This window comes from Pleurodeles waltl, chromosome 4_1 (genome assembly GCF_031143425.1).
Source record: "Pleurodeles waltl isolate 20211129_DDA chromosome 4_1, aPleWal1.hap1.20221129, whole genome shotgun sequence".
NCBI lineage: Eukaryota > Metazoa > Chordata > Amphibia > Caudata > Salamandridae > Pleurodeles > Pleurodeles waltl.
In genome coordinates, this window is record NC_090442.1 from 541,883,491 (window position 1) to 541,910,260 (window position 26,770).

At 43.3% G+C, this 26,770-nt stretch overlaps 1 protein-coding gene across 10 annotated transcripts in view; it reads right to left on the reverse strand.

Moving 5' to 3' along the window:
- The window catches only part of ST7 (suppression of tumorigenicity 7), a 557,088-nt gene that overhangs the window by 359,664 nt on the left and 170,654 nt on the right, over nucleotides 1-26,770 (reverse strand). The window contains exon 1 of one of the 10 annotated variants that reach the window (XM_069228915.1): nucleotides 2,743-3,422. The exons of 4 other annotated variants lie outside the window; for them this stretch is intronic. In XM_069228915.1, the coding sequence (XP_069085016.1) occupies nucleotides 2,743-2,764 (22 nt within the window). In that variant the 5' untranslated portion in view covers nucleotides 2,765-3,422. Of the gene's footprint in view, nucleotides 1-1,002; nucleotides 1,189-2,742; nucleotides 3,423-26,770 lie in introns of those variants that run through there. 5 more of the 10 variants (XM_069228919.1, XM_069228914.1, XM_069228917.1 and 2 more) reach the window with 5 other exon arrangements.

Here is a 26,770-nt window from a genome sequence, read left to right on the forward strand (position 1 = left end):
AGAGTCTGAGTTTAGGGTAATGCACTCTAATGGCTATACATATCATTTAATAGCATAAAGAGATGATTTACCATCAGAGTCGTACAGCCTCGTCATAGAGACACACATGGCCAGAGTAGGAGGAGACAGTACACATAAGGTTTAGTACATGCCCTCAGATCAGACAAAAACACTGCTACCATGAGTTAGAAAGCATGCACAAAGGAAGGTAGCTCTAGTGATATCACTTAAGTTTATTTGGTTACAGAAAGAGTTTTAAGTCTGTCCCGTTAATCTGTGTGCAGCTATTTTTGCCCAGGCTATACTAAAAGGATATCTGGGTTAGCAATACAGACACAAATGAATTGATATCAATGGAGTTAAACATGCAACACCACCAAACAAGATTTTCCTGACAAGTTCAAAGTAAAAAGAACAGGTGGGTCACGTAGGAGGGTCACTAATGGAGAGCAGACCATGCCACATCATAAAAATAACAAAAGCCGGTGACAGTAAAACAGTGAATGCTACGGACAATCCGCCTAGCTGTGTTTTCCACACACTGAATGCGAGTCCAAATCTCTACGCCATACAAATTATGTTCTGGGTAAAACATTTTAACGCCTTCTCAAATGTATTCACGAATTACTATCTGATTTACTCTGTAGACAATGGCATATGGGGGGCGGGGTCACTTGACCACGACAATGCCCTTTCCAGCGTTATCACAACTGTGCATTCCCATGAATAAACGTGGACAAAGCATGCTCCCAAATCATAACCGCCATTCAACTGAAGGTGAACTCTGCTGGGAGGGGGGGCGCAGGTTCCGCAACACAAAAACCGCAACCCCAGTTTCCTTTATGTATCACCGTCTGCCTCTGGAGGTAGGATGCATTGTTTAAAAGATCGAAACATTTTCATAATTTGATGCCCAATGCCCGTTGCCAGCCCCAAATTCCAAACCGCGCCACCCTACAAAGGAAAACAACATAAAGGGCCAACCTAAGCTTCAACACTTACTGGTTCCTGAGGAACAGCGAGGAAAACACTACAGCGAAGATGCACGAGGCCCTCGGTCATTAAAGATTTCTAAGCAACGTTCCCTTGAATTTCTTTAAAGCACCGTCTTGTGTTCCTAATTTGCAAGACCCCAATAACCAAGGTAAACCACACTGACCAGACCGTTCCCCGGCAGATCCGGTCGCTGCTATGCTCGCCTGGACGCGCCGGTGCTCTTTTTTTTAATTAGTAATCTGGTAACCATGGGAACAAAAGCAGCCAGCAGTTGTCAGAGCAAACCAGATAGGACTGTATATTGGCGACGTTCTTTATCAAACAGCAGTCTACGACAAATAAGGGAGCCCGCCAATTGTAGAATACTATGCAAATCACCTCTGAATGAGCAGTCACACAATGTCGTGGCATAAATACACGCCCGGATAACTAGGATAACTAGGAAACCAGTCCCCTTTGTCCATGATAGAAAATGCTAGTCTAGCAGTACTCCTCATACATTCGCATGAAAGGTGTGACAGGTTTCCTCAAAGGCCACTCGTATTCCCTGGGCATTCACTTCCACTAGTCAGGCCACGCCCCTCTACCATCCCAGTAGAACCGAAGAAAGGTTTTAAGGGAAAAGTTTGCATTATTCAGAATCTGCAAGCCCGGTGACCTATCGGGGTCAGAGTAGGCGTGGAAATGCAACATTAAAACAGCAGAACTCATTAACATTGGAGCACAACACATACTATGCTGGCAGTCCCATAAGCAAGGGGTCAACATGGTTACCCACCTTCTAGCCCATGACACCATCGCCCAAGCTATCCCCACAGAAGTAGGAGATGCACCACTTCCACTGGCTATGCAAGCACAACCACTGGTGGGAGGACAACAAGGACGAGCAGTCTTTACAAATTAATCACACCTTGAAAATACAAAAAAACAAAAATCCACTTTTCATTATATCATCCATCTAGTGTGTCCAAGTGTTCTTTAAAAGAGTCTCTCATACCGCTAGTCGGACACTTCTGTCCAATGGTTGTCGTCACGATCTCCGCTGTCAACGCTTTTCATTTTTTTTAAACCACTTCTAAATAATTATTTTCTTGCCCTAGAACGAACCTACATGCACCTTATGTGAAATAACAATAACATTGTACAGGGAAGTACATAGTTAACAATACTTTATGGTGGGTTTACACTACACCGGCTCCCATTTTGAGAACGAGTTTAATTGAAAAACATTGTCCGCCACGATGCATCAACTCAATGTTTGACATTTTTCATAAACATCTTAGATGAACTAGAGAAACCGTTTCTTATGCCACGTCCCCGACAGGATGCTTTCTAGTTCATGAAAAAAATGACATGGAAGTAATGTGACACCTCCCCCACCACGGCAAGGGATTATCGCTTGAACCCTTCCAGCCTAATCCTCCGACCAACTCATTATCATCCGGGCAACATTAATTATTGAGCCGGCCACGATGGGTTGCCGGCAGATGTGAGCCTCTCCGCCGAAGCATTTAAGTGACAGTGTATTTTCACTGCCTCCTCTCCACAAATGCAGACTGACAGCGCCGAGTGACTTCTGCAGCCCAGAGATGCCCGTGGGAGAAGGGAGGGCACGCTTGCCATGGTGAACGAGAGCCCCAGCGTTTACTTCCCCCCAAAAGTGCGAGAGGCGCCGAGGGCAGGAATGACAACAAACTGATCGAAAGGGGCGGGGGGCGGCTCGAGGAGCCGGGCGCGTTTACTTACAGGAAGATTCAGTGCCGAACATGGCTGTCCCCCAGATGCTGGTATGCAGAGGAGGGCGAGCGAGGAGAAACGAGGCTGCTACACAGCAGGGGTTATGGAGCCAGACGAGGCAGCCCTAGCCATCCAGCTGCCAGACACTGCTCTCAAAAGACGTCCACGCAGCCGGCTGCCCCCCCCCCCCTGCCACCGAAGCGAAGGTCTCCTCCAGGGTGGGAAAAAAACAAAACAAAAACAAACCATGAGCTGCTGTTTTAAATCCGACAGGCGAGGAAAGCCGGGCGCTGCCCCGCCTGCGACGCAGTGAGGCAGAAATAGGTAGGAGAAACCAGATACCGCAGTGGGCAGCAGCCCCTGCCCGCGGTAAGACAATAGCGTGGCTTATGCACACACTGGATGACGTCAGGGCCCTGCAAAGACCGGCTGCCGTGCACCAGGACTCGGCGCGGGCTGCAGCGGAGGGCAGCCATGCAACTGGGAATTCCTTTGTCACAGAATGCAGACGGCTGCGAGCTGGACGTGCATTTCCCTCCCCGGATAGAAGCCCTGGCGCAGGGCACTGGTATGAAAATAGTCCTGGAAGGAATTTGAAATGAACACGTCTGTTCAGGCTAGGGAAGTAATGAAATGGAGTTTGCAAGCACACGGCGCAGAGGGCTTTCCTTGCAGCACATGCCGTAACTGGAGTACGCAGCTTCCTAGAGCCGCTTAAGAGAGGACAAGAACGCGTGTTCCTTCATAAATGATGCAGTTTTTGTTGGGCTCATTACTCACACAGCAGAAAAAACGAAGCCGTCTATGCGACTTCCAAAAAATGTGAACCTTTGTGCGTAATGGATGACATTTTTCATCAATGTGATGCGGCTGACAGTTCTGTAAAAGCAGTATGACCTAAGAGACGCTAAACGACCAGAGCAGTCCACAAGCAAAGAAAACCACAGAAATCACTCGGGAAAAATGAATGATATATTTGCTTGCATAGTCCCTCTTAAATATCACATCTGAAGGAGAATGTGGCGTAGGACTTAGGGACTGCTGAACCAACGTCGAGTCTCGCCATCGGGCTCAACATCCTGTGATTGTAGGCAGTGCTTGAAATGGAAAAAATAAAGTGCAGGTACTCTGTGCCAGAGTACCTGCGTGTTTCTGAGAAGTGCTGGTACTCTCCAATTCAAAGTATTACGTTTTTGTTGAGCTGTGCCGGTACTCACTCTCTCAAAATAAAAAAGTGTCGGTACTCAGTACCGGACAGTACTGGCCCATTTAAAGCACTGATTCTAGGCAAACAAATCTCCCCGTGCCTACCAAAAATGAATGTGTCCTTGTGTAATGAAACGGGAGCTTCGGTAGGGCGCTCTAATACCTTCAGGTCTGGTTCACGCTATATAAAACTGCAGGAAAATAAATGAAAAACAAATCTGCTGAAAAATATGTAACAGTGCTATTTTAAAATTATTCTGTCGGAAAAGGAAGTAATATCTGCAGAATCAATGATAAATAAGCATACTTTTGTTTGTTTAGTAACGATTCATAAACCAATCATAAATAAAGGAAAGTACTTCAGACTACACTCAGTGTTACTTAAACAACTGCAATGTTTAGAAACCAAGTTGACTGATACATGTATGGTCTCTCGCGAACGTTTCCCTGTACAGCTACAAAACCTAAGTGCAAACGCCTCGGAATCCTAGCTATCATCTACAGTGAACAGTGGATTCTGTGCTAGAGGACGATGGATCGAAGCAACACAGGTTTGAGGGGATGTCATCAATGAACGTCAAGCGTATCAACAAAAGTTAATAACAATCAATATTTCAAACTTCAACCAATAACCACACACTGGTTTATTAAGAAGAATTCACATATTTATTTCCCTATATTAATAATACTAATGTCACAAAAATAACTCTCAAACACAAATGATAAGCATATAAGATCAACAGCGGTTGGTTAAAGCGTCTTATATATTTCAATTTGATCAAGACAATCAAACAAATTATCTCCAAAAGAATCACACTTATTAATAATACAAAGACCGGCAGTAATGGCAAAGCATACATTAGTTCAGCAACAAATGATTTCAAAATAAGTCCTGAGCATTACAAATTAGTTCCCTCACTATCCACAAATTAGCATCAACATGTTGGGCTTCATGTTTAAAGAATTTAGTAACACAAATGTAGAAAAAAAACCTCTTTATCTCAGTTGATGATTAAAAATATATTATTAATATGCAGAAATTAAGTCACAGATACCTAGAAAGCAAAAGAGACACATATTACATTACAATGACATACATTACCAATGGTAAAAGTAGAAACAGCAAGTAGTATGCTTCAGCTGGGGGGCACCATCAGTTATGGTCTAACGACAGCTACCCACTCAGCTAATACGAACTTCATCTGCTCAAGTCTGCTCTACAAACTCTAAGATTGTAATAATCATACAATACCCCTAAAGAATTCTGCCCAAGTTGTTATAATAAATCCTAATAAGCTTATGATTGGTCACTCTATGGGGTGGTTTCATTTCAGCCAATCAACAACTAAATTGATGACCTAAAACACAACAAATATACGCTAACTATAACATTTTCTTCAAGAATAACTTTTCCTCTTCAGTCTCGTCTGTAGCTCCATTGTTTCACAGTGTCTCAAATATCTTGTCTCAGGAAGAAACTTTTACTATTGCAATCTACTTCCATCCTCGAGGAAAGACCAGATATTAGTAACATCCTCAAACAATAGGACATTTCAACGTATGCAATGCTTGGTTAAAACACGACCTTGTAAGACATAACGTAGCAACCCACTAGGGGTAGCTGTGAGCACATCTACACAAACTTTGAAAACACCTTTATGGAAGCTTTTGAATCATGGAAAATAACCACGGCTTTTAGTTAGAATTTCACTCAGCTAAGAACTGAAAAACGAACATTTCCGAAAGTCACTTGTTTTGCACGTTAATTCATTACACATTTTAGTATAAAAATCATCAATAAACATATTAGAAAATTCACACTCTCACAATCCCTCCTCTGATGACTATTCACGTCATCACATCAATCCATAATACATTTATTTATTGTCATTAATTTAAAACTTTTGTCTCATTTATCCTCAAATTATTTCCTTTTCTTCTTTTATTCCCTTTGTAAAATTTATTTATTTATATTTCAAATTTTCTTCTATTCTTTCTAAATTTCTTCTAACCCATTTTATCACTTTATACGTTCCCCAAATTCCAATTAAACAAAATACAATTATTGACACCCATTTTGCTATTGTCAAAATAACATCTCTCCACATTCCTAAACCAATTTCCCACAGCTTCAATCCCTTTTCCAGCCTTTTCCCAAACTCTAGTTTCTGTTAGTTCTTTTAGATCCTTACTATTAGTGCTTGTTACATTAGTAATTAACTCCTTGACTTTACCTGAGTTATCAGGAATGTAAGAACAACAATGATTAGAATCTAATAATTTACAAACTCTGCCCTCTTTCCCCAAAAGAATGTCTAACGCAAGTCGATTAGGAAGTGAAGTGTTTTGCGCTTGCAAAGCTTTAGCTAATTTGCAGATGATTGTGTTGGATATGAGTCTAGAGGAGTAGAAATATACAAATTAGATGATTAGATGGAGTGGACGTACTCCTATAGGTATGAGAGTAGGGAAGCAGCGTTCTTCATTTGAGTGGGGCGCTGGATGCAGGAAAAATTATCTATGTGGTTGTTGATGGCAGACCTAAGGAGAGAGGTCTGGTACTCAGGAGTATATTGTTAAGTGTAGACAGACACCTGGTATATGTTGTAATTCGTTCATTTAGTAGACGGATCCATCGTGATTGGTAAATCGAGTTTGAAAGAAATTGGTGCGAATGAAATTATACTGAAGACCTGCTGAGTACTAAGTGCACTGGACAATAATCCAAGGAACAGTGAAGTTTGCAGGTCGAATTTTGCTTACGATTGTGGGAACTGTGAAAAAGAAGTAGGCAAAAGCTGAAGGTTTCTTTGGAAGATTCTGAAGCTTTTGTGTTACCCTACCTGTAGTAAGTGAGCAAATTTGTTTTCTTTATTTTAAGATAGCTCGCAAATAATATTGCATTGATTTTGCGTGTGGATTGTGAAAGATTGGTATGACAGACTGTCAGCGTCTCGGTGAAAGGGGGTTGAATGTGTGGTGTGACGTAATTGGTACAGCGCTGGGATTGGTTGATTAGCAAAAAGGAATTGTGCACTGGGCCTACCTTTCTCACATGTACCCAGTGGACAAAGTGCATAAAAAAACTATTAGAACTGTGATCCTGAGTGCAATAGGGGCGCGGGCCAGAGTATTTGGGATCAAAGTCAAAGATGTGGTAAAAGAACAAAATATGATGTAACTATTTTGTTGGTATTTGTATTCCAGGTAACTGCATACAAAATAACAAACTTTACATGAAAAATAATCCAAGTTAAACTAATCAGTGATAAATACACTATTGTGTAAGCTATTAGATTGGATGGCACAAAATGGACAGAGAGATTTAAGTTTAAGATGAAAAAAGTGTTCCAAAACATAGATTTAAGTAATACTGTACCTAGTGCAAACATATTTTATAAATGCACATTAAAAGCATGCACTCCACAACCCAGCTAGTAATGTGATGTTGAAAATATAAGAGATGTCAGACACGAATAGGAAGGTAGGTCCTTTATTTACACTTCATCCATCAGGTTTCTCCTAATGACTCCCCGCTTGTTCAAACCCCACACAGCTCCTTCTCCCTCTAGGTTCCACATTCTCATTCTAACCCCACACTAAGGTTCACTCAAGAACCTAGCCACCTCATACTTCTCCCTCCTGTAACAAACAAATCTTCTCTTTATTTAAATATTAAGCATTAACCAAGAATTTCACTTATTTAAATTATCCAAACTTTAGATTGTCACAGATACACATTGGACCATAAATGGTAAGAATCTATTACTACATAGAATACTTCTACATCTTCAACTTCTAATGCAGTCTTTTAAAAAAGTAGGAAGTTTGCGTATCCTCAAACTTTTCCTACTTAGATCTCCTTGCCCCACTTCTATGACACCCTTTGATCTTCCATCAGTATTTTGCTCAGCAGGGTTACTCATGTTCAGCCCCACGCCGCAAGAGCATACTCACTTAAGGTTCCAGATCCTGCCATCATCCGTCTTGACAGTATTTTTTTTTTAAGTTTCACAATTTGTCTCACTTTTGTGAATTTGGACCATTGTTGACACCCTACAGGTGCTCTTATCTTTACCCAGTCACCAACATGAAACATAACCTTTTTAACACACTTGTGAGTATTATATTTTTTCTGTTCTGTTGATGTTTAAGTTCCCTCTCTCTCCATTCTCCAATGCTATTATATTTTATGCCCTTGTCAAAAAACATCTATCCTGGACACAGTCTTGTGTTGGCTGCTATAGCCTTGAATAATATGAAAGCTGTTTGCATGTAGTAGTATGGGGCAGTACCCTATATGCTGCTGTTCTTTTCTGAAATTCATGTTTTTTATCTAAGTTGTTCATCCTTGCAAGTTGTACATTCTCTTTCAGAGTCTTGTTGAGTCTCTCAACTGCTTCAATGGCTTCCGGGTTATACAAAGAGTTTTTTTTTAATGAGTAATACCACATTAACTTAGATATCACTCCACTTCTTGTGAGCAAAATTGCAGACTATTATCTGAAAGTATATAACGTGGATAGCGCTCTTGCTTGAAAACTTCTAAAAATGTTATTACATTACAAGAAGCGATATATCGCACACAACTTACTTCTATCCACCATGAGTATAAATCCACTAACACAATCAGATAAGGGGTGTGATGTTACCCATGTAGAGGACCAACTAAGTAAATTGCTACTTCCTCCCATGGGAATTTTGGTAGTACCCTACAAACAATAGGTACATTTCTAGTCTTGTGCACCTTATCACTCTTGTTACTTTGAATACAATCTCTAACTGCACGTTCAATCATCAGATCTAAACCAGGCCACCACAAATCCTGACATATGCGTTCCTTCGTTTTGGCAATCCCCAGGTGACCTTCATGTGCCAAACAAATTATCTTTTCTCTCAGAAATCCTGGTGGCATTAATCTCATGCGTCTCATTAAAACCCCATCACTTACTGCTAATTCTTCCTTGAGAATAGCCCATTGTTTACTCAATTTATTAATTTGTCATGATAATATCAACTCCACGATGTTCAGTATTTCAGAATCTTTTGCTACCTCACTCTTCCACTCATTTTCATGCATGGCTCCAAAAGTGACTTCACACACCTTAATTTCTTGTTAATTCAAGTCATCCAACTCATAATGTTCATTTTGAATGAACACTACTTCTACCAACCGTGATAAAAAGTCTGCCATAAAATTCCTTACTCCCCGAATATATTCCACTGTGAAATCGAAATCCTGAAGTGCAATGATCCATCTTCTACTTCTTGAGGGAATGGCATCTAAACATTTCTTTTCAAAAATCTCTTTCAAAGGTTTATGATCTGACCTGACTTTAAAAGCAGTTCCCCAGATCAAAATCTTAAATTTGTTCAAGGCCCAAACAACGGCTTGTGCTTCTTTCTCAACAACTTAGCTCCTTTTAAACATCTCGAAGCACACACATTAGGGAATTCTTTGCCACCCTTCATCTGAACAAGTACCTGCCCATGTCCCTTGTTACTAGCATCAGTGTTTACATAGGTATCTTCTCCTGGAATGAATGCTTGCAAATTGGGTGCATTGGCAAGATCTTTCTTTACTTGTTTGAACTCTTTTTTCACAAGCTTCATTCCATACAAATTCAACTCTCTTGCTCAACAACTCTCTTAAATGAATGGTCTAATCAGCAAAGTATTTCACAAAGTTGCTATAAAATTTAGCCATTCCAAGAAAATATGTCATTTCTTCCTTGGAACCAGGCTCCTTCAAATTGATTATAGTTTCAACAAGTTCTTCCTTTGGTTTAATGCCCTGTCCCAAGACGTGATGTCCTAAATAACTAACCTCTGTAACACAGAATTCACATGTATCTCCCTGTAGTGTCAAACCTGCCTTTAGTAATCTCTCCAACACCCTTTTTGACCCAACATCACGTTCTTCTTTAGTTTTCTCCAAAATAAGTACATCATCTTGATAACAACGAGCTCCCTGTATCTTTTTCAAAATATTGACCATCACTCTTTGGAAAACAGAGGCCACTGACGCCAACCCAAACGGCATGCATAAAAACTTGTAAGCCCCAAAGGGTGTGATGAAAGCTGTTAACTCTTGAGATGATTTATCTAGTGCGACATGATGATAAGCAGAAGCTAATTCTAAAGTGGTTAAATATCTAGTCTCTGTCATGGTCAACACCATTTCATAGATATTAAGAAGGGGAAAAAATAACCACTATAACTTCTCTGTTGAGCGCTCTTAAATCAATACACAAACTAATCTCATTGTTGGACTTTCTCGCTACCACAATGGGAGCCAGCCATTCTGTGGCCTCTACTGGTGCAATAATTCTATTTTCAACAAGTTTCATAATCTCCCTCAAAACTATTTCTTGTACACTGATGGGTATTCGTCATACTTTAGCTGCTACAGGTTTAGCACCAACCCTCAACTTAGTATGATATTTATATACCTGTAAACACCCTGGTTAATCCTGAATAATTCCTTAAAAACATTGATGTATACTTGTTATTATCTTCCATAACATCTTGTACTTGAATAGGTGGATTAGTATTGGGATTAAGTGTCCTCTTTTAGCCATAACTCTTCTCTTATCTTATCTTATCATTAAAGCATCTTAGTACAAATTAGTCTCTTATCCTTTTATCTGTAAGAGCTCCAAATTTACAACTAGCCACCAGTTTCCTAAGTGCTGTAACAAAATCCTCTACTGTTTCATCTTTTTCCTGTTCTCTGATGCCAAAATAGTAACACTCCATTATGGTGCTTATTCTAGGTAAATAGTGACGATCTAACTTCATAATGCTAATTTCATATTCATTCAAGTTCCTTTGCTCTGCATTACTTAAATCAAGCAAATTCGTCAAGATTTCTTGTCCTTTCCCACCTAAACAATGAAGCAAAAGCGCATTCTTCCACTCAGCACTAAGATTCACCCAGCAAACTCTTGTGTATTTTGCAAACATTTTCTTCCACTTCTGCCATTTGACAGGTGGCTCTCCTGGGCTCACCAGAAAAAATGGTGGGGAAGCAACGTTCTGCATTCTTGTTTTACTGTGTGACCTTTAAATTCTCAACTTATAGTGTTATGTTGATGAAGTTGATAACTCATACACCTGCCTCCACAACTATATACTCTAATAATTTATCCTAGACAAGTATCAGAAAATGAGTAATCGAGACTTACATCATATTAACTGAAATGCCTGAAGTAAGGTAGTGTAGCATGCACATTTTTATACTGGCTTTACATAAGTAACATTTACTATATTTGTGCTTGTCACTGTGTTTCTGTGTCTCTTCCGATAGACAAGCAATGAAGGTGTGCTTGTCATTGTTGCATAGACAAGTAGAATTCCACCAAAGAACCAGCAATACTCTATGTGTATGTGTGCTTGTCAAGGATGATACTTCAGTATATCTTTTTGGTAAACAAGCACTGTATAAGGTGTGCTCATCACGGATGGTGCATTGTGACCGTGGATCAGGTTACTGACAATCTATTCTCCTTATGAAAAACTACTGTAATGCTGATTTCCATTCATAACGTCTATCATGTTGTATCAGTCAAATCTGTAAAGAACAGCCCAAAGCAATATGGCCGCTTCAGAGTGAATAGACGTGCTCAACATTGCTGTCAAGAACGCACTAGTATAATGATGTTTAGAGCTTGTCTCGCACTAGAGATTCATGAATGGTCTCGAGCTCAAATTTCGGGCTGGATTTCAGCCTGCCAACAAAGTCCTCAAAATAGGACTAAAAATATCAATAAAACAATGGAAGAAAAAAACACAGCTGTTCCACAATCAGGAAATCCGCTCTAGCAGCAAGCACCATATCCAAACGAATGCACAAAACGCCTCAGATACAAGGGTTCACAGCCACAGCGATCCAAGAAAACAAGCTCCAAACCAATGTTGAGGTGACAATCCCATCCTTGTCGCCAAATGTGATGTTGGAAATGCATGAGATGTCAGGCATGACTAGGAAGGTAGGTTGTTTATTTACACCTCATCCATTGGGTTCCTCCTAACGACTCCCCGCTTGGTCAAACCCCGCACAGTTCCTTTTCCCTCTAGGTTCCACATTCTCATTCTACCCCTACATTCCACATACACAAAGGTTCTCTTAAGAACCTAGCCACCTCACAGTAAGACCATTACACTACATCCTAAAAATAGATATCTTTGTAATCACAAAGTTTAAATGATTCCATTAATTAAAGCCAGTACCACCTTCCATGAAGTCTTTACATTTGTAGATTAAACAATTGGACAAATGTACACTTCTTTCAGGTAACAGCCATCCTGGCAAAAAGGCTTCCTTCTTGTTCTGCTGTCTGTTCCTTCTTCTGCTACACAGCACAGGAGACTAACTTCCTTCCACTTCAGAGGAAGCATCTCAACTGTTGGAATTAACCGTCCTATGGCGACTGTCTTCATAAAACATAGACACTATTTTCTTTTAAATAAAAAAGTATGGGTCTGCCATGCTCCACAAATCCCACCCACATTGACCTCCCCATGTACCTCTTCATACCTCTCGACAGACATTTGAAGTCCTAAAAACGAGGATTCTGAACCCTTGTGTGCATATCCCCCAGGTCCTATTTTGTATGTTTGTTCACCTAACAGGGCAAACATGCTTAATTAATTCATTTATAGAGGATACAAGTCACTAAATGACTGAGCAAGATTGGCTCCGTGTCTTTCCTGTAGTCCTGAGTTAGGCACTCATAATGAGGGGCTTAGAATTACTGATCCTGTAGGTAATGAGTACTTTAGCCAGTGCCAGCAGTACTGCAGGTCTTTATTATTAGTGGTTTTGAAAGAGCTAAGTTACAAAATTGTCTAAGTCACAGTTTTTGGCCGACTGGTGTCTTCGGTGGTTGAAGAGCTAGGGCAGCACTATGTCAACGCCTTAGAGAGTGGTAAACGCTTCGCTGTGACATGAACCTTCAAGGCATAACATAACATGTATTTGTAAAGTGCATGTTCACCCGTGGGCATCTTGGCACTGAATAACAGATGTTTATTGTTACCCAACTCATTTTATCAACCTCAGAAGGATGAAAGGCTGAGTGGACCCGCCAGGATTTGAACCTGTGACCATGAGGTCAAACACATGGCACTACAATGGACACATTAGTCCAGTAAGCCACCAGACCCAGCATGTGCTGCTTTATCAGGCATCACACCTGAAAGGGCACAGAAACAGCACTGTGGACATGAGAGACGACTGAGGTCAGCAAAATGAAGATTGTGATTTTCCCTTTATGATTTTCTGTTGATCTTTCTGTAGCTTACAACAACAGACCACAAGATCCTCTTGACAATTTCGAAACCTGGGACCGTGCCTCAATGGGGAGCAGTGGTGACGGCGCAGAGCAGAAGGTCTAGGATTAAGGGAATCCATGGTGGTGATATTAAATATTGGCAGAGATGAATGGTAAGCTGTATGGACAATTTCCTCTTGAACAGCCCACTGCAAATATAGAAGCATGAAGTAGCTTTCAGCAATTTTGAGTGTTTTTATACATCACCTAGCCTTGAATAGATATATTAGAAAAACAAAACTGTTGATAAACTTTTATCCCAATGTAGAGATATATAAAGAAAGAGATCTCTACCTTGGATATTACTTTAGTGGATCCTGAAGAGCCCCATTATGATCTATACTGGGAGATTTAGATCTCAAAACCCCCCTGTATATATGGGATCAACTTTGAGACAAGCTGTACTTGATATTGTTCTCCTTTTTAGGCTGAGCCTAGGCAGCGTGCATGCGCTGTCTTCAAGACATGCTGTATTCAGTAAAGGACTTTGATCCCACATGCTGCTTATGACAGGTTGATTACATTGGTCGCTCTTTCTTTGCTGCCTCCTAATTGGTTCACACAGCCAATACATCACTTCAGTTTCTAGCTGAGGAGCAATGGCCAAGTACACATTAATGCCACTTGATTAGTGCCAGTCCACTGCGCTTCAGGTACTATTTCTTCTCCTCTCCCTCTCTGCAGCTTTTGCACTTCATGACCACAGAAACAGTCTCCTTGCAGCTCCTGCACCGTATGCAAAAATGCTCTTTTAAATCCAAGCAATACATAAACTTTCACTCTGCACCTTGTGCAGTGTATGCACACAGAAATACTCTCCACACCAGTTGCATTGTACACTGGAGTATTCTCTCTGGGGCTTCTTGCACTGTATGCACAGAGAGACACATGTTCTCTCTCCACTTCTTGCAATGCAAATACATACAGAAGTGCTCTCTTTGCTGCTCTTGCACTGTACACAGAAATGCTTTCTATTTGCACAAAGCTATAGCTGCAGTTTTTAGCTTGAATTCCTGCACTATAAAAACCTCCTTTTCGAGCTCTGGCACTATACGTAGAAACAAGAGCGCTCTCTCTGCGCCTATTGTACTGCACACTCAGTCTCTGCAGCTCATGCATGGTACAGAGAAATGCCCTCTCTAAAGCTCCTGTACTGCACTCCGAAAAGCTCCATGTGCTGCTCTTGCACTGTGCACCGAACGTTCTCTGGGGGGGCATGCACTGCACTAGATATGTTTGGTCTGTTTGCAATAGGCACATATGGTTCTTTGCAGCTTTCGAGTCCTGCTGGAAAATGGGGAGGCTTCTTTATTGGCTGTAATCCACCCCCTGTAATTCCTAAAGCCGAAGGCTTTGGCTGATGCAGGAGTGGAGCTCCGACGACCTCTTGCATCAGACGGCTGGCGGAATGCACATGCACTGGTCTTCAACAGGGACTCGCGTCATCAGCAGAGTCCTCCCGACCTACCTGATAGGAGTTCTATAAGCAGAAATCTCTGCCAAGTGACGTCTGACAGTATTAAGGACAAAAAAGTCCAGCAACATTCAAGAATTAAACAGAAACGTTTTTCACAGTAGATAGCGCTTTACAATTCACAGTGCACATGATAAATTGACATCTTATTCCCTCATGGCAGTGTTGTCATGGCGCTGGGGAAAAACATGTTAAAAATTATTGCTTTTAATAGCCACAAATACATTGATATGATCCAATGTACTGAAGCGGAAGGAGGTTAAACAATAACCTACCTTTATCATGTCTTTACTGGATATTTGCTCTATCATTTTCATGCTGAACTTTTTGGATGGCTCGGCTCGTGCTTTGGCTCAGGAGCCAAGACAGATTCTCGATCAGCTCTGGTTTGGCTGTCCCTATGAATATACCGGCTTGCACAACGCTTTCCTTTTTTAGATTTGAGGGAAGCAGAAGGGCATAGAAGTAGCTAAATGGCAGGGGTTATAGTGACTTGTAGGGAGAATTGTGGCTCCAAATTCAGTGTCCACTAGGTGTATATCATGTAATAAATGTATTACAATTTCTTCATCCAATGTTAATGAGCATATGCTAAAAGATATGCTGAAATAAAAACAGTGTGTTGATATAGTACCTGTTAGAAATGGGGTCTTTGGCTGGCAGTCAGGACCCTCAATCTAGTCAGGGTAAAAGAGAATCACCCTCAGCTAACCCTTGCTTACCCCTTGGTAGCTTCGCACGAGCAGTAGGCTTAATATCAGAGTGCTAGGTATAAAGTATTTTTACCAACACACACAGTAACTTAATCAAAACACTACAAAATGACAACACAGGTTAGAAAAATAGAGAATAGTTATCTAAACAAAACAAGACTAAAACAAAAAAAATTCACAATACACAAGTCAAGTTATCACTAAAAATGCAAAAAGAGTCTTCATGTAATTTGAAACACACTCTAATGCTGTTAGCGTGAAAATGTACCTTGGGCGCGTGAAAAATAACCCCACACGGGCAAGTGTGCGCCAAAAAGGGCTTATGATGTGTCGCTTTCACCCACAAGCGAGACCTTGCGTTGTTTCTTCTCTCCGCAGGAGAGCAAAGCGTCGATCCAGTCAGCACTCTCAGGTCCTGGCAGGCCTTGCGTCGTTTTTACACAACCAGCGGTGTTTGCGTCGGAAATCCAGCCGCATGTTGATCCGAAAACCATACAGCGCAGGTTGCAACTTTACCAGCCTCCGTCAGCGATGCTGTGCATCGTTTCTCAAGCCCTGGGCGTTGATCTTCAGGTCGCTTGGCAGGCGAGCATCGATTTTCAGCCGCGAAGCCGGCGGCTTGTAAATTTTTCAGCCGCAGATCAGAGTTGTGTCTATCTTTTCCCTGCACTGCGTTCTGTGTGTGGATTTCTCACTCTTGGGCTGCCAGCTTCTCCTTTCAGGTTCCTAGGAACTGGATGGGCACCACTTGGCAGAGTAGGAGTCTCTCCAGAGGATCCAGGTGCTGGCAGCGAGAAGTCTTTGCTGTCCCTGAGAATTCAAACAACAGGAGGCAAGCTCTAATTCAAGCCCTTGGAGAGTTCTTCACAAGAAGGAAGGCAACACAAAGTCCAGTCTTTGTCATCTAACACAGGCAGAAACAGCAACTGCAGGATAGCTCCACAAAGCACAGTCACAGGGAGGGCAGCTCTTCTTCAGGCAGAGGTTCCTCTTGGTTTAAGCAAGAAAATGCTCACTTCCTAAAAGTGGCATTTTTAAACACACAACCTTAAAATCAACTTTACTAAAAGATGTATTTTTAAATTGTGAGCTCAGAGATCCCAAAGGGAATATACACTTTAATCATATTTGAAGGTAGCCCCCATGTTAACCTATGAGAGGGACAGGCCTTGCGACAGTGAAAAACAAATTTAGCAATATTTCACTGTTAGAACATATAAAACACATTACTATATGTCCTACCTTAACCACACACTGCACCCTGCGCTTGGGGCTACCTGGGGCCTACCTTAGGGGTGTCTTCCATGTAAGACAAGAGAAGGTTTAGGCCTGGCAAGTGGGTACACTTGCCAAGTCAAATTTACAGTTAAAACTGCACACACAGACACTGCAGTGGCAGGTTTGAGACATGATTACAGAGCTACTTATGTAGGTGGCACAACCAGTGCTGCTGGCCCACTAGCAGCATTTGATTTACAGGCCCAGGGCACCTCTAGTGCTCTTTACTAGGGACTTACTAGTAAATCAAATATGCCAATCATGGATAAGCCAATTACATACACATTTTGTATTGGAGCACTTGCACTTTGGCACTGGTTAGCAGTGGTAAAGTGCCCAGAGTAACGTACAAGTTACTTACCTTCAGTAACAACATATCTGGTAGAGACATATTGTAGTTGCAGATTCCTTACCTTAGAATTTCCCTCAGGCGTCAGACTAGATCCGGAGATTTTTCTTCGAGCAATACGCTTGCGCGCCAGTACGTGGCATCGGTGGACTCCGCGGGCGTCGTAGTCGCCATGATGATGTCGGGAGTAGTACATAGAAGCCGCCCTCGCGCAGTCACGTCAGTTTCTTTGAATGACTTTCCACGCCAAAGCGAAGAGCCGCTAAGAACACCGAGATTGGTGCGCCAGAGCTAAGGACCTGAAAGGAGGAATCCCTGTCCCTAGAAATCAGTTCGCAAGTGGGGAGGATGGGTGGGCAGTAAGGAATCTGCAACTAGAATATGTCTCAACCAGATATATCGTTACCGAAGGTAAGTAACTTGTACATCTGATAGAGACTTCTAGTTGCAGATTCATTACCTTAGAATAGGTGCCCAGGCAATGCCATCCTCAGTGGTGGGCTGGGAACCAAGATCATACTAGAAAGTCCTAAAGGACCAAACAACCAAAGTAGCCGCCCCGACGGACCTGACTGTCCAGACAGTAGTGCTTATCAAATGTGTGCAGGGACACCCACGTAGCTGCCTAGCAGATATCCAGGACAGGAACTCTGCGTGCTAACTCAGTGGAAGCAGCAGGTACTCTGGTGGAATGAGCACGCAAGCCCTCAGGAGGTTCCTTCTTAGCCAAAGCGTAGCACATTTTGATGCAAAGAAGCACCCATCGAGAGATGGTATGCTTTTGCACCGCCTTCCCTTTTTTTGCACCCACATACCCAACAAAGAGTTGATCATCCACCTGGAAATCTTTAGTACGATTGAGGTAGAACGCCAACACTCTTTTTGGGTCCAGACGGTGGAGTCTCTCCTCCTCATGGGAAGGATGTGGGGGTGCGTAGAAAGTAGGCAGAGTGATGGAATTGCCTGTATGAAAGGGTGTAACCACCTTAGGAAGAAAAGAAGCCTTAGTGCTCAACACTAATTTGTCAGGGTGCACAGACAAGAATGGAGGCATTGAGGAAAGGGCCTGAAGCTCACTCACCCTCCGAGCAGAGGCAATTGCAACAAGAAAGGCAATTTTGAACTTGAGGAGCCACAAGGATCAATTATGCATTGGCTCAAAGGGAGTACACATCAAAAAATAAGTACAAGATTGAGGTCCACTGAGGCATGATGAATGGAGTGGGAGGAAATAAATGGGTGAGTCCCTTCAGGAATCTACTCACAATAGGAGATTTAAAGAGTGAGGGCTGATCAGGTAGTCTAAGAAAGGCCGAAATGGCAGATAAATACCCTTTAAGGGTGCCCAAAGCAGAGCCCTGCTGGGCCAAATAAAGAATGAACAAAAGAACCTTGGACAGAGGGGCAGAAAGGGGATCAACAGATTTGTTGGTACACCATGCCACAAATGTATTCCAACGACAGGCGTATACAGTTTTGGTTGATGGACGCCTGGCTGCCAAGATAACATCGCAGACTTCGGGTGGAAGGGCAAAAGCCGTCAACTGTTGCCGCTCAATCTCCACGCATGAAGGCGGAGGTTAGACAGGTTCGAGTTGAGAACTGTCCCCTGTTGCTGCGACAGAAGATCCGCCAGAAGAGGCAGTCTGAGTGGAGCATCGATGGACATGCTCAATAGCTCTGGATACCATACCCTCCGTGCCCAGTCCGGAGCCACCAAGATAACTTGGGCCCGGTTGTTCCTGATTTTCTTGAGAACTCTGTGTAGAAGAGGTATAGGAGGAAAGGGGTAAAGGAGGCCGGAGTTCCATTCGAGACGAAAAGCCTCTCCGAGTGAGTGCCGCCTTGGATACTCCAATGCACAAAACAGCTGACATTGCGCATTCTCTGCGGAGTCGAAGAGATCTAACCAAGGCTCTCCCCACTGCTGAAAGAGAACTTGCGCCAACTCCGGATGGAGATGCCATTTGTGATCGGCTGTGCATCGACGGCTGAGTTTGTCCGCTCCGACATTGTGGGAGCCCGCCAGATGTTGAACCATCAGGGTAATGCCCTGATGTTCCAGCCATGTCCAGAGGCATAGTGCCTCCTGACAAAGGGTCCAGGGCCCTACTCCACCCTGTTTGTTGCAATACCACATGGCAGTAGTATTGTCCATGAACACCTGCACCACTTTCCCTTTGAGAGAGGGAACGAATGATTTCAGCACAAGCCTGATCGACCAGAGCTCCAGAAGATTGATATGGAGCCCAGAGTCCTCTGATCTGCGCCTCCACCATGTGGCTGTCTCAACCCAAAAGTGGCACATCTGTCACTATAGAGAGATCTGGTTGGGGAAGGGAAAGGGATCTGCCGTGAACTCAATGCGGATTCAAAAGCCACCACTGCAGGTCTTTCACAGTCCCCTACGAGAGCTGGACCACGTCGAGGAGATTCCCCTGATGCTGCGCCCACTGGAACTTCAGGTCCCACTGCAGAGCCCACATATGCCATCTGGCACATGTTACTAGCAGGATGCAGGATGCAGGAGGCCATGAGGCCTCATCAGTCTCACCGAAACCCAAGACCGAGGCTGAAAGTTTGGAATCATTGCCAGAATATCTTGGACTCGCTTTTCGGGAGGATAAGCCCGAAACTACACTGTGTCTAGAACCGCTCCGCTGAAAGGGAGCGTCTGAGAGGGAGTCAGGTGTGACTTCGGCACGTTTATAGTGAACCCCAGCGTGTGCAGATGAGCTGCAACCACGCCATTACTTTCGTGAACACCCGAAGGGCACTGGTAAGGCCGAAGGTGAACACGGTAAACTGAAAGTGTTCGTCACCTACCACGAATCGTAGGTAACGTCTGTGGGAAGGCAGGATGGGGATGTGGAAATAAGCATCCTGCAAGTCCAACAGTACCATCCAGTCTCCTTGGTCCAAGGCAGACAGAACCTGAGCCAGGGTAAGCATTTTGAATTTCTCCTTCTTGTGGAAGTAGTTTAGGTCCCGAAGGTCTAGGATAGGATGTAAGCCCTTGTCCTTTTTTGGTATCAGAAAGTAGCGGGAATAACAACCACAACCTACTTCTGGCACAGGGACCTTTTCAGTAGCTCCCTTGGCCAAAAGAGCTCCAACGTCCTGGCGGAGAATCGCCAAATGATCCTCTGGAAGGTGACTGAAGGATGGTGGCATGGTTGGTGGAGCAGATTCAAAAGGGAGGGAGTAGCCCTTTCGAACTATCTGCAAAACCCACCAATTACAAGAATTATTTACACTAAGGGTGTCTGTCTTTAATTCAATTCCATTGGCATGGTCTCTGGATATGTTTTTGCCATGTCCACACTACCCTCTCTTTTTTCTCTTTCTTCTCTTCGCTCACGCTGGTTGCATATTTCGGGTGATGCAATTTCACTTTGCGTATATCACCTCACATCTTGTTGACTGATTGTACTGATACGATATTTAAGTCAAGGGTGTAATTACATACAAGTATGTTATATGTCTGTTTTGCAGCCTTGAAAAAGTCACCTGTGTGACAAAACACGTGTTGGCTGTTCTTGATGAACACTTTGTTTATATGAAGCACACTGTGTCTCCAATTAAAGAAACCTTCTTCAATGAACTTGGGATATCTACGTATTCCTCTACATCCACATCATACTTACCAGGGACACTAGTCCATGTTATTTGATCATGTTGTACCTTTGTGTGCTGTGGTCTCACATTGCTCATTGTATTTGTGTATATTTATGCATAATTTTGTGTCTACAGGGTAGTAAGACACATGACCACTGGCACCAGCCTGGATCTTGCTAACATTTGGTGCTCATACATACTGTGTGTACTCCCCGGAGGTGCGGCACTTGTCACCCTTGCTATCCCAACTTGCATGGCATGAAACTGGTCTTCGGGGACATTCTCGACACAGCAAATTTTCACAGAAAAACTTGACAAAATGGTCAAATTCAATCAAAAAATAGCCAGGGTAGCTCTTCTGTGGATCAGCACGCGGCACGGAAAGAAAAGAACTGACGTAACTGCGCGAGGGCGGCATCTATGTACTACTCCTGACGTCATCACGGCAACTACGACACCAACGACGCTCGCGGAGTCGACCGACGCCACCTACCGACGCGCAAGGGTAATGCTCGAAGAAAAATCTCCGGATCCAGTCTGATGCCTGTGGGAAATTTTAAGGTAAGGAATCTGCAACTAGAAGTCTCTATGAGATAAAAACAACAAAAACGGAGTCCAGCACACATGAACAACCTGGGAAACAGAGACAAAAAGTTAAGGGAGACCACGGCAAGGATGAAAAGTCTAACAGTACCATTCACACTTTATTTGGTAAGTAGGCTTGGCATGGGTACACACTTATAAGGTCCCAATCGCAAAACCGATTGGCGATGCAGTGCTTGTTAAATATGGAGGATTTGTATAGGTGATAGTCCTGAAGGTGGTGTTACAGAAGGACTCCAACGAAACGCGTTGACAAGAAAGTTGTGTACAAAATTTATAGCCACTGGATTTATTTATATGTTATCAATTGTAATTCATACATATCAAGTGAAATGTAGACATAAATGTGCATTTTCAAATGACTGGTCATTGCGGCTCATAGCTTCCTTGGTTTTAAAGAATTATATTTTTTATTACAGAGTAGGATTAAAGACACATATACATTAAGTAGTTTTTGCCCAATTGCAAGAACGAGGTATGGATGTGATATATATAGTGCTGAATGATCTGACTAATAGCAACATTGATAATTACAAAAGGGAGCTTTTGTGATTAGGTTTTGACAGTGCTTCAATGGCACCAGTCATTCATTTCACACTACAGTCAATAAATCAAAATAGGGTCAGCATTTTCTGCTCTGAAACTCATTGTATGAAGTGCTCTTCGAGGCTTTACACAGTATCCTTAACTTTTTAATATCTACTTGGGACAGCTTGTTCAGATCATCCTCCTTTACTGACTGCTTTTCCAAATGTATGCAGATGATTTTCAAATTCAACCCCATTAGGGCAATCTTTCAGACCAGAAAAGGAATACTGATTGAAAAACAACCACTATTGGATGAAGGAAAACAATCTTCACTTAAATGGAAGAAAAGTGAAAACCTGACTACAGGTGATAATGCAAATTTTAACTTTTTTGACAAAACGCTATATAAAATGTTGTGCAAAACATTTGTTTAAAAATGAAAAGTGGGGGACATAGCCAGCCATCATGGGCAAGTGGAAGTGATCCACAACGGCTCTGGCAAGCACCCTGCACCTGGCTGCATAGGGGTGTATTCACCAGAATCCCGCTCTGGAGCGGGGAACATGGACTGTCCGCAGCAACACTCTTTCTGGGCGTGTGGAGGCCTTGGAGATGATCTGGCGGTGGTGGACCTGAAAGTCACTCGGGCCTACAGGCAAGATGGCAGGTGGGCGGAGGAGATCCTGAGAGGACCGCAAGGCGGGTCCTCACTGACTAATAGCGGCCTGAGGGGAATTTCAGGGGCAGCAGAGATCCCAAGTGGACGCCCAAGGAGAGATGTACGGGTACTCCCATCCCCCGTGGACTTGAATTTGCCAGCGCCAGGGGTCGTGCCACGGTGCTGGGGCCCACAAGCAATTGGGACTTTTTGGTGTGACGGGTGACCCCCTCGGTAACCATGAGGGAGCCGGGGGGGGTCCCAACACTGGGGCTTGAGTGACAGGTATGCCAGTACGGGTATCGTTAGGGGACCACACATCCTGCCTTGCCTGACCCCAATAAAGCGCCCACCTAACTCTTGGGACGCACACTGCGGAGCGGACCCGGTGCTGCTGGATCTGGGCATGAAAGCCGCCCACTTCATCACTTCAATGGCTAAAGAATGGCACAGCCTCTTGCAGAATACCGCAAGCTTCCAGTTGAATTATCCAAAGCTTGTAAGGAAAAATATCTTTTGAAGCTGGCTTAGCTGGAAACCGATCAATGATTCAAGCTTTGACCTGCTGTATAAACAAATAAGCTCTAGGCCACCCAAGAAGTTCCAACAAAATCCAATGTCCAGCTATCTTGCACAGCCTCTGGTCCAAACGATCCCTACTGACACAGCCTCTCCCGAGACCATGGCTCTTACTAAAGACAACCTATTAGCCTCCCTTTGCGACTTCAAGACCGAGCTCCGGGAGGCCAACATAACAGCATCCTTTGACTCTTTTAAAAAAGAAGTTAATACCTGTCTGATAGCAATTCCGGCAGATGTTGACTCGGTGGGGATACGCACTCTTGAATTGGAAAAGAAAGTACAAGATTTAGAGCAACAAACACAACCATTGAATTGTGGCGTGACGCGCCTCAGTTCTCAGCTCCACGTGGCGCTCCTCAAGTGTGAGGACTTAAAGAATGGATCTCAGAGGAACAATATTCGTGTGAACGGCCTGCAGGAGGGAATCGAGGGTCCAGATCTGGAGGCCTTCATTGTGGGCCTGTTTTTTGAGCTCTTGGGGGAGGATCGCCCAGAGGTGAGGGTGCCACGAGTTCATAGAGTGGGGCCCTTGATGGAGTCAGGAGGGAGACGACCCAGAGACGTTGTGGCAAAGCTAAGCTCCTGCATACCAAAGGAACTGATTCTCTGTGCAGCACGCCTACAGGACAATGTTGCTTTCCAAGGAGGAGCATGGTCCCTGTTTCAAGACATTACTCCAACAACTCTGGTGAGGCGTTTGCAGTTTCCACCCATTACAGACATACTTCGCAGAGAAAAAGTGAATTATCGCAGGACCTACCCATTTGGGATCTCCTTTGAATACCACAATAAGCAACACCACCTTGCAGAGCTGGCTGACGTGGCTGGTTTATTGGGCCTTAAAGAGACTACATTTACCGACACCGGAGATTGAGATGAAGTAAGATGGTGGAACAGGCCCAGTGGGGTTTCCTCAGACTTGGCAAACACAAAGGAGAGCGAAACAGATTGGCAAAAGTAAATCTTGACTCTGCATCAATTCATTATATGTGGCCACCTTTCTGGTGGTAGAGTGCAGAGCTAGGACAGAAAGGGCCTAGGGATTACATCTCAAACAGGGATGATTGAAAAAGTGCATGGCATGAAACAATGCAGAGCCCTAAACCAGCTTTGAAAGCAGGCTGCTGTAGCCGATTACACCGCCCCAGGATGATATACCTCACAAGGCAACTCAATGCATATACAGGGTCGGTTGGTGGGTTTCGATCCACTACACCCCTACTTTTTGCTCACCAACAAGACTGGCAAACATGGAAGGAGCGTATACTCCCAGGTTCTACATTTATATTTTTTGTTTGTTGATTGTTTTCAGCACGATGGGACTGTACTTTGGGAATGAGACAGCTCTGGAGAGGACTGAGGGGGTGTGTGGGAGGGAGGGGAGATTGAGGGTCATAGAGAGATATCCCTTGAGAAACTCTCCCAGATAAATGTGTTCTTTATTAATATTTATATGGTGTTAAACACCCTAAATTGGAATGTTAAGAGGTTCAACTCCCCCAATAAGCGCTCCCAGATGTGGAAACACCTGCTCGATAGGCAATTTGATGTTGTAGAGCTCCAGGAAACCCACCTGAAATGAACAGAAGTACCGAGACTTCATCCTAGAGTGTGCCCCAATATCTATACCTCATCAGCTAATACAAAACACAATGGGGTCACTATACTACTCCATTCCAATGTTAATTTTAACTTCCTTGCTAGTAAATCAGATAAAGAAGGGAGATTTTTGATGGTTAAGGGTCTTATAAATGGTCGCTTATGTACTTTCGCTACAGTCTATGCTCCCAACACATGCCAGGTGGCAATCTTCCACACTTTCCTCTCAATGCTGGGGGGCTTCGCCATGGGGGATATAATCTTGATGGGGGATTGTAATTTAATATGGGACTCCGGTTTAGACACTACACACCCACATAGAACCCAGCCTGGACTTTTCCCCAAAACTATTAAAGCAACAATACGCCAACTCTATCTGATGGATGCATGGAGATTACTGAACCACAACATGCGGAATTATAAGTTCTTTTTTCATTCCCATAGAACCTACTCTAGGATCAACCATACATTTGTTAGCCAACCTAAGCATATTCCATCTTAACTACTACCATACACCCCATCAATATCTCTGACCATGTTCCACTGGAGATAGTTTTTGATTGGCATCCCCAGGACTCCTTCTTTCGGTGATGGTACTTCCCTAACGTGTTATCAAGAGACTCCATACTCTGCACTGAACTTAGGAAGGCAGTTAGGGAATATTGTCAGCTTAATTGAACTGAACAGGTAGATCCCTCTTTACCTTTAACGCTGTTATTCGTGGGAAGTGCATATCCTTGATCACCACATTAACTAAACAGAAGACAGAGAAGAGGGAACTTTTTGAGGCAGAGTTAGCCAAAGCTGAAAATGTGCACAAGGTGACCTCCATAACACACCTTCAAAGGAAAGTAACATCCCTTTTTGGGAAAGTTAAGGCCATATACTCCAACCGGGCAGAGCTCATCCTCTTACGTCTTAAACAGACCACATATGAGAAAGGTAATAAGATAGGGTCCAAGCAGCTACGAGTCAAACAGGAAAGGGCCTACATTAAGCAGCTTCATGATGAAGCAGGACAGGCTCAACACACAGAACAGTGGAAGGCACAATTGCTTGGAGACTTTTATGAACGCCTCTATACTGCGGAGCCCAGAGATGATAAGGCGCAACTAACTTATCTGGCAGATATTGAACTACCCCAGGTCTCCTCAGCTCACAATGACATATTTAATGCCCCTATTTCACCAGAGGAAGTAAACTCGCCATTGACTCTCTTAATCTTCACAAGGCTCCTGGCCCGGATGGCTTTAACGCATCCTTCTATAAGACCTTTAGCTCCTAGTTGGTCCCACATTAGACAGACGTCTTGAACCACATAGCCGATACTCAAGCAGTCACCCCCTCTATGGGGGAAGCTCCGATTTCGATCGTCCCAAAGCAAGGGAAGCCCCTAGATTTATGTGCATCGTACCACACAATAGCCCTCCTTAACTTAGCTGCTAATTTATACACTAATATTGGCTTACAGGTTAGAGGAGGTGATGCAGAGCTAATATATCTCGGCCAATCGGGCTTTATCGCAGGGACCCAACTTATGACAACCCCAGGAGAGTTATACACCTAATCGAGATGGCAACAAAAAAATCCCTTCAGGCAGTTTTGCTAACACTGGACACAGAGAAAGCCTATAAAAGGCTAGATTGGGCTTTCTTATCCCATAGCCAGTTGCGGTATGGGTTCCATATGTTATTCATAGCCATGATACTTGCTAACTAAAGCCACCGTCGCTCTAGAATCTTGGTGAATGTGGCTGCCTCTATTTTTTTTCCCTTACGAGGGGCACACGCCAATGTTGCCTCCTTTCCACTCTCTTTTTTGCTCTGAGCTTTTAACCCCTGGCATCCAAGATAAGGGTCACTCTTTCTAACCAAGGGATCCCTTTTGGCTTGGAGGAACACAAACTATCATTATTTACAAACAATATTATGCTTTCCCTCACCTCCCCGTTAACCTTCCTTCCAGCCCTTCAAACTGAACTTCATCATTATGAAGTAGTGTCAGGTTTCCGAGTTAACCTCAATAAATAATTTCTGCTCAGCCTCACAGTTCCTCCTGCCGAAGTGGCACAACTTGACAATGATCTCCCCTTTC